The sequence below is a fragment of the Nestor notabilis genome, unplaced genomic scaffold (assembly GCF_000696875.1).
Source record: "Nestor notabilis isolate BGI_N333 unplaced genomic scaffold, ASM69687v1 scaffold20663, whole genome shotgun sequence".
In the NCBI taxonomy this organism is placed as follows: domain Eukaryota; kingdom Metazoa; phylum Chordata; class Aves; order Psittaciformes; family Psittacidae; genus Nestor; species Nestor notabilis.
This window is the reverse complement of record NW_009923626.1, coordinates 301-9126: the sequence shown is the minus strand read 5'-3', so window position 1 is coordinate 9126 and position 8826 is coordinate 301. Positions and strand designations below refer to the sequence as shown.

General features: G+C 46.0%; 1 protein-coding gene across 1 annotated transcript; it reads right to left on the bottom strand.

The window, feature by feature from the left end:
* Positions 1 to 1577: 1577 nt before the first annotated feature.
* Positions 1578 to 8457, bottom strand: SGTA (small glutamine-rich tetratricopeptide repeat (TPR)-containing, alpha). The gene is made up of 11 exons (XM_010012255.1): positions 8316 to 8457; positions 7215 to 7318; positions 6921 to 7005; positions 6264 to 6363; positions 5113 to 5217; positions 4793 to 4931; positions 4012 to 4074; positions 3578 to 3615; positions 2713 to 2802; positions 2034 to 2157; positions 1578 to 1712 (listed from the first exon to the last, which is right to left on the bottom strand). The coding sequence occupies exons 1-10, from the start codon at positions 8413 to 8415 to the stop codon at positions 2046 to 2048; spliced, it is 936 nt and encodes a 311-aa protein (XP_010010557.1). The 5' UTR covers positions 8416 to 8457; the 3' UTR covers positions 1578 to 1712; positions 2034 to 2045.
* Between the last annotated feature and the right edge of the window lie 369 nt (positions 8458 to 8826).

Genomic DNA, 8826 nt, shown 5'->3' with positions numbered 1-8826 from the left:
TGGTTCCGGGGCAGCACAAGCCCGCGGAGCTGTCCGGGACGCGCGGTGCTGACCGGGCCGAGGCACAGGACCAGGGGCCGGCCCAACCGGTGGAGGAGCCAACGAAGAGCATCACAACCGCCACCAAAAACCAGCTGGAGAGAACTTAAAAGAGTTTAGGGGACGCTGAAACGGGCAGAAGCAGCATTCCAGCAGGGAAGAACGAAAAATGGGGAAAGGCGGACAAACCCCATTTGTAGGTTTGGCCTCAGCGGAACAGAGCCCTGACCCCACAGCACCACATCTTGCTTCAGTCACCTGGGCAAGAGGGATAACAAAGAAAGTGTCCAAATAGTTTATTCTTCACAAGTTACATTGACCACATATCACTTATGGAGCATTTACAGGTTGTTTTGTTTTTCTTTGATATTAATCTGCAAATATACCTGCTCACTCACACCACCAGGTCTCCTGAAAGGGAGTTTTCCATCTCACACCTTCAGAGGGGATGCTTTTTGCCCAGCAGTCAGGCTGTGAACACACCTACCCCACCACAGGCAAATTAACTACTTTAAAGCCAATTCTGTGGTCGATATAAGTCTCTGGCCTCAACTAGTTACTTTAGGGGAAGGGGCCAGAGCTTTCTGTCAGCCCAAGGAGTGACACAGGTAACTAGAGGGGTGGAAGGCTGCGGGTGGCTCAAGGTGGCTACAAGAGCTTTTCCCTTTTCTCACACACCACACAGTAAGGTGTAACTGCCTACCCCCAACACTGAACCTGCAGCCACTTCATCACCTGGAATCCAAGCAGCATTGATACTCCTTCTGCTCTCTACTCAGGCACCCGCTACTCCTACCATTAGCACAGTCAAACAGGTTGATTACTTACATGCATAAAAGATAAAAAATCAGGAAAAAAAAAAAACCCTTTAAACACTAAAAACATCCTTACTGTCCACCTGACTAGTTCACAGATTGGATCATTCCAACAACAGAGCCATAATTACTAAACACTAGACAAATTTTGTCAGGACTGGGAAAGAACCCCAAGCAGTGCACCAGGAAACGCTCGCCACAGGAGCTGTTGCATGTGGGCAGGTTCTTCCTGGCCAGTCACGACTCCCTCACATTTACACCATCCTTTGAGAGGTGAGCACCAAACTCCCATGCATTAACACCACGGCCATGTTGCTACAGACCTGAATGAGAAATGCAGTCAATCTAATCAACAGAAACCCTGTAGATCCTGCAATTTCCAGTGTACAAACACCACCATCTCGTAACTGGCAGGAGGATTAAACTGGGCTTAGGTAGGACTTGAACACTTCTTTGAAGTGGCACATGGGCAGGAAAGTGAAGACGTCCTGTAGTGAAGAGTGCATCAATCTTCAAAAATGGGTTAAAAAATTCCCATGTAGCAAATAACAGAAATGCAACAGTGTAGTTAATTGTTCTGAGTGTCTTTAGAAAGACTGCTGCTGCTGCTGGTTTGTGGTCAGCTTGCTGGATCTTCCAGAAGAAAACAAAGAGACTAATGGAAAGGCTGAGGGAGAGGAGCAGGGATGAAGACTAGGGAACGAAAGCATGAATCTGTCTTTAACATGCAGGTCATAGAAAGTATTTTGGTTTTCCATTATTTTTTTTCCCCCTCTTGGACACTTCCAACTCAAGAAATGGCAACACACACATGGCTTCCAGTTTTTAAAGCAAAGAACATAGTTCCCACGGACTGCGCTGCAGAGACAGGAAGACAAGACATTTGCAAATTCAATCTTTGAGCAAATAAAGTGTCCCTTTAACCACTGTGAACACTATATAACGAAACTCCCTTTGTCAGTCACACAACGTGTGATGGAAGTTCTTATTCACTGCTCCTCTGGGCTGAGCCTTGCATGAGGCACAGTACTAGCAGTACTGATGCAGATAACCCAGTCTCTGTGGAGGGGAGACACACCAAATTGCTAAATTAAGGCACAAGACTGGTATTGCAGCCAAATACATAAAATTCCCACTCAGCTGGTCACAGTCCAGCAGCACTCCTGGCTACAGCCTCACCTGGAGGGCTCATTACTGCTGATCTTCGTTACTGGCACTTGGAGTTCGACTCCTGATCTGGCTTCGTAGCTGCTCTATAAGTTCAGGATTCTGCTGCTGCATCTGCTGAGCAAACTGCTGTCCCCTGAAGGAGAAAAAGCAAGAGTCCTCTTTTTGTTCTCACACATTCTACACAGTCTGGTGCTTGTTCAGCCTGGAGAAGACAAGGCTCTCTTAGAGCAGCTCCCAGTGCCTAAAAGGGCTACAAGAAAACCTGGAGAGGGGCTTTGGACAAGGGCCTGTAGGGACAGGACAAGGGGGAATGGCTTTAACCTGCCAGAGGGGAGATTGAGATGAGCTCTGAGGCAGAAGCTCTTCCCTGTGAGGGTGCTGAGGTGCTGGCACAGGGTGCCCAGAGAAGCTGTGGCTGCCCCATCCCTGGCAGTGTTCAAGGCCAGGTTGGACACAGGGGCTTGGAGCAACCTGCTCTAGTGGAAGGTGTCCCTGCCCGTGGCAAGGGTTTGGAACTGGAAGCGCTTTAAGTTCCCTTCCAACCCAAACCATTCCATGATGCTTCACCCAGTATTTCAGCCTTTCTCAACTGTTAAATTAAGATTCTGATTCTGATTAAAAAAAAAAATAAAAATCCCAAATGCATTTATTGACCAAGGCAATGAGGAACTCCCAGCTCTCTACTCACGCTTGTATGAGGCTGGCAAGATCATTTGTGGATGGGCTGGTGCCTGCTGCTCCCATGGGGTTGTGGCCACCAGAAATCATCCCGGACATGCTGAGGAAATAAGAGTCATTGCTCAGAGCAGGAAAAAAACCCCACAGAAATGGTTTAGTTTACAGTGGAAGGGGAGTGTCAGCATAATGGAAGCATCTTCATACACAGAGTATGAAGTTATCTGCAAGGGAATCTTCTGCAACAACTTTTGTTTAACTGCAGAAGAGGAACTGCACAATATTAAACTGCATAATATTTGTAAGAGTGTCAGTTCCTGTATTCCCAGAGATTCCCCCTTTTGTGTGCAAGCCATGTGTTTGGTTTAATTAAAACACTGCCTTTCCTCACACAAGCTGTTTGCTTGCTCTGCATCAAAAGAGATCTACTGACAGGTCTGCCTAAACATATTCACTAGTGGCATGCATGCCTTATTATTTTCATGACTTTGTACTATCAAAGCATCTCACAAACATTTTAAGTTGATCCTCACAACCCTGTAGCACCAAGATGGAGCTGTGAATCTTGTCTCCAGGTCATATAAACACTATGCAGCAGAGCCAGACTGATCCCAAGCTTCCCAAACCTAATTCCAGTGCCATGATCTACCCTGCTTGCCTTCTGCAAATGTTTACACCAAGATACCTCTTCAGCACAGCCTGGAGTACTCAAAATACACACTAGCCAAGGCAGCTGGATGGGTTTAAAGCTGCCCTTCATATTTCTGGTCCAAGCACAGTCCTGCTCCCACCAGTTCAGACCTACTGCAAATGCCAAACACACACATAGCCTCCAATGAACGATTCAAAAAGGAAATACAAGATGGGATCAAACTTACAGCTGTTGTACTTGTGGATTGTTCATTAGGTTAGACGCCTATTTAAAGAGGGGAGAAAAAAAATGACACCCTATTTAGTCAGAAATTACTGCGTGGATATGCAGATGTTGTGCCATTCAGCTACAAAGGAAAAGCAGAAATATTTTGAAACAGATCAGTAGGACAAAAATAGCTAAGAGGAGCACAGTGCAACACACAAGACAAGGCTGGTAGTGCAAAACAGGCACCCTTCCTACAGTTGCAAGGAGAAGCTGGTGAATGAGGTCAAAAGAAGAGCAGTGACTTCACGAAATACAAGCCCAGTTTACACGCTAAATGAAATGAAAACAAATCTGCTGAAGAGACACAGGAGCTTCCCAGGCCACGTACTGCTACATTTCATCCTGAACAGACCAACATCCAGACCATACAGCCTGATCTGCGTCCACATTTACCATACTCATGAAGCCAGGGTTGTTCAGCAAGCCAGCTAAATCGAATCCTCCTGGACCTCCAGTCTGTAAGCATAAAGAAACCACATGCAGATGATGACATCTTCTCACTTCCTGACAATGAACATTAATACTTTACTCCCAGTGTTAGAAAGCAAAGGGAAGAGGCTTTGTCCATACCCTTTCCATAAAGCTCCAGGTCATAGGCAGCCTTGGGGGATTAGGCTCATTAAAGGAGTCAAAAAGCAGCTTCACCCCCCTCACAGCCACATTAGAATGTACAGTTAGAACCCATTACAACTGTCAAATGAAACACACCCACTTGGCCACCTTTGCACTGGAGAAGTCTTTAGAAAACTAGAAACCCTTCAAAATTATGAACATCTTCCTGCATGGAGCAGGGCAGCAGTGCCTCTAGGTTTCTTTTCTTAAGAAAACAATCTTTGTAAGGGAAAAGAAAGCCACCTAAAAAAAATGCCCTTTTGGTATTGCCAACAGGTCACTAGGGAGAAAAAAAAAAAGCTGGATTTTAGGAGCAGGGACTTGTCTGTTTCAAAACACTCCTTTCTAAACAGTCTCATTTCTAGCTCTTTCAAATAAGCCCGAGGTGACTGTACTCAAGATTGGTCACAGCAGGACTTGTCCTCCCTCTGTGTGCACACAAGAATTGTATTCTAAACACAACCAAGGCCATCAAGGCTCAGCAGAAAGCAGCTTCAATTACAATGAAGCAGCTTCCTTCTAATCTTATCCACAGATAACAAACATTAGTTTCAGAACTTACTGGACTTGGAGTCTCCTTCATTTTCTGTTCAGCTATTTTAAGGTTGGATTTGTATGTGTCATTGTCTGGATCCAGCTCCAGAGCTTTTTTGTAGTAAACTACAGCTTCTGTGTGTTTGTTTAAGCTGGAGAGGGCCAAGCTATGGAATTGGAAATAAAAGGTCCCAGTTAGATAAGCACTTGCAATCTTCCTCCAGCCCCAGCAAAGGAGAAACACTAGGTATTTTTGCATGGCATTCCAGGGCAGAACACCCCTAATAGTATCGTTGCCACAAGGCTTTGAGCTTAAAATTCTGGTACAAAACCCCATAATGCTCTTACCCCATTCTGCCATAAGCTTTGCTGTAGTTTGGATCAATGCCTATAGCTCTTTCACAGTCTCTCACTGCTCCAGCATAGTTTCCTAGTTTACTGTATGCAGCAGCTCTGGAGGGAACAGAGAAAGATGTACAGAAAACACTTAGCTTCAATATGCTGATCAAGGTCACCCCTGTTTAATCTCTGTAGTCTCTTATTGTACAAGGTAAAGTCAAGTGTGAACTTGACATAAATCCAGGTCATATCTAGGCAAGCAGGCTGCTATCCAAACACCCAGCTCCACATTCTACTCCTGCTGCAAATAAATCTAGGCTTACTTCTCCTCACGGACTTTCCAAGAGGAGCCTGGCCTCCAGAGAAGCATGTACTATCATACTTGCAAGCTCACATAATCTCTCCCAGCTTCTCTTATGCCTTGATTTCTTAGTCATAACAACTGTTTTATCCGTTTCCCCCCCACACTCCACATAAGAGGAGAAAACTTTTTTTGAAGCCATAATGTGCTCATTCAAGCCTCAATCTCACAACTCCCATTGAGGGGCATCTGCCCAAAACCTCATGGGACTGACCCACATACAGCTAAAGGCACCAGCTGCACTTCTTGCTCCAAGAAACACCTCACATGTCATCAACACATGTGCAGACATGTTCCTCATGTAGCCTGCTTTATTCACTAACTGTCTTCCCACCAACTTTCAAACACTTTTGCTTAGAACATAAAAGCAGGGAATTTGCTTGCACAGCCCATTTTACACACACAGCTACTTATCTACTTCTCAATAACAAGCCTTCAGCTTGTCTCATTTCACTCCTTTGCTTTTATTATCAACGCAGCCTCTGAAACCTAGGCCCTCTATCCCACTTAAGAGTTAACTACATGAAAGCAGGCAGTGTTTCTTGGCATCCTTATGTCTCCTCAAATGCCTAAGAGTTTGTTTCCACATCCACATCCCACCTAAAGATGCCAGGGCACAGGAAAGTGTGTCCCTATGAGCTTAAAAACAAACCAAACCAAACCCAAAAAAACTACACGAAGAGCAAGGAACAGAACAAGCAGCCTATAGAATCATTAAAAAAAAGGGGGGGGATTCTGACCATTCAAGACTCTTAAATCTACATAACAAAAACACAGGATGGAGAAAGCTAACCAGTACCTGTTGCAGAAATACACAGCATTGGATGGATTTAATTCAATTGCTTTTCCATAGAAACACACTGCAGCCTCGAAGTTCTCTGCCTTCATTTGTTCGTTTCCTAAAAAGATGGTGGAAAGGCTCATTAATGAGGTGAGGGGGGGTGGGGGAAATAGGGTCAAGAAGAAGCAACAGGCCTGGATTTATGTTCTACTTCAGAAAATAGGACAAGAGAGAAACAAATCACTGGCAAATGTTGCTGGTCAAACTGCTTTGCCAGTGCAAGGTCTGTGTCTTGCCTGATGCTGCAAGCCCCCCATAGCGCCTCCAACTGTTCCCCCCACTTCAGGCCCACCCGGGGCCTCCCCAGAGCAGCACCACATCCTGAAGAGCACTACAGTGTGTTGGCTCAGAGGACCATCTCCATCAAACTGCAGAACTAATTGTGCTCTCTTGCACAGCAGCAAAAAGGCAACGTGCAGAGGAGAGCTCACCAGGAAAGATGCCTGTCCCACACAGCCAAATTATGTCAACCTACTGCAGCACCAGCACAGAGACAAGAAATAGAAGGGTTGATCCCATTTGTCTTCCCCCTCCCCGCCCCAACCTTTTCCAAGCATTCCCCAGGTGCCTCAATACCATCTAAACCTCATTATTATCAGCTCCAGAGGAGATTACCTTCAGTCTTCAGTCTTTCAGCCTCAGCTATGTCATCTTCAGAGGGGGTGATGGGCTCTGAGTTTGTTCTGATGTGTTCAGGCTCCTTTGAAGGAGAAGGAGAAGGCTTTGCTAGACTCCCACTGAGAAGAACTTACACCTCCCCCTTCCCAAGCACTGGCTCATCAAGCCCAAAACATTTCCCTCCCACACACCTCTGAGGGGGCAGCATTTCTCCTCAGAGGAATCAAGCAGAGCTCATTGCTTTGGCTGCTTAAATGGAAACTCAGCACATATTTTAGGGCACTTGCTAACCTTTCCTGCAGCAGCTTCGAATATTTCAGGAAGAGTCTGGGACACAGCTAGGCCTTGGTCTTCCATCGAGACCCCAAACGCTGTCTCCAGGCACTGGATGGCAACTAGACAAGAAGAGTCACGTAATTAGCTTTCCCCACTCCATCTACATCTTTAACCCTCTCCCACAGCAGCTGAATTTCTTACTAACATAAGAGAAACAAGAACACAAACCACACACCAGGATATTTGGGACATATCCTCAAATTTTGCCAAATTCTCAGAGCTGGGCAAACTGGGCTCTGGAGCTCAAGCTCCTGAATGGATTCACTCAACTCCTATCCCCTCAGGTGATTGCAGAGCAGGTGCTGGGGGGTAGAATTTAACCAAGCTGGGTTTTACTGGCATTCCCACAGCTGTGGGTAGCAAAGTCAAGGGAAGAGGTGCACGTTTCACTTGCTAGAGGGCGGCTGTCACAGTGGCCATGCAAAAGACACGAAACAACCACCTCGTCCCTCATCAGGAGCCTGGTGGGGAAGCTGTTGCCAGTACAGAGGGAAACTCCAGTGACACAACAGAGCTCTCATGCCATGTTTTACAGTCCAAAAGCACCAGGATCAAACCCCTTCTTTGCAGCCAACACCGTCCTTTGTTCCTGCCTCATCCAGGAATGTACCTGCCAGTCTGCAGATATGCCTGTGCACTCTTTTAGCAGGATAAATGTACAAAGCCAAAGACCAAAGCATAAGCTCCTTAAGCAGATCTTTTAAGATCAGTGCACTCTTGTTACCAGTGAAGCCCTCTGTAAAAGAACTGCGTAAGTACTCCAGGGTGTGCTGTGGAAAAGCATTGTGATAGCAAAGGGAAAAGCCCTCTGCAAGCATGAAACAGTTGTGAACAGAGTTGGGATTTTACACTACACTACACCCCTCCTGACTCTACCTCATTTAAGATAAAACTTGTAAGTCTCAAAGCCAGGGTCAGAGAGTTTTTTAATCTCAGGTATATCCCTTCCTCCAACTAATCTGCTTTTGACAGAGATAACAGGAAATCAGATGAGCAGTCAACATTCCTCATACCCCCCCAAGAAGACAAATTCATTTGCAGTCTTGATCAACCTACCTTCCAAACTCTCCTGAGCATCTGGAGACAGCCCCCCATTCTGTAGCTGGTCGTGTAGAAACTGGATGATGGAGTAGGCAAGGCGCTTCTGGTCAGCCATTCCTGCAGCTCGCTCCAACTTCTTAGAACTTTAACACAAACAGCCACAGAGAGAAAAGTTATAGGGCTTGATAAACAAGCAAGCAAGGAATTTTGCTGCTGCTCTCCCTCAGTATGAATGTAAGGATAAAGGAGTTGTTCAGGGCTGGCCAAGGCTTCCAGAACCTCCGTTGAACTCTCTGCTGTAAAAACAACCCCATTTCCATGAATTCACCAGACCTCAATTCACCCTCTTCAGCTCAAGCTGCACAGCACAACAGTGCCATGCAAGGCTCCTGCCAAGAAGAGTATACCAAAGATGTTGCAGGCACTTGGGCCACCAAAACAGCTCTGACTAGAACTAGACAAACTGAGCACTGAGGAGTTCACACCTACGAAACCAAGAGTCTTCTGCTTCCAGAGCATGACCTGG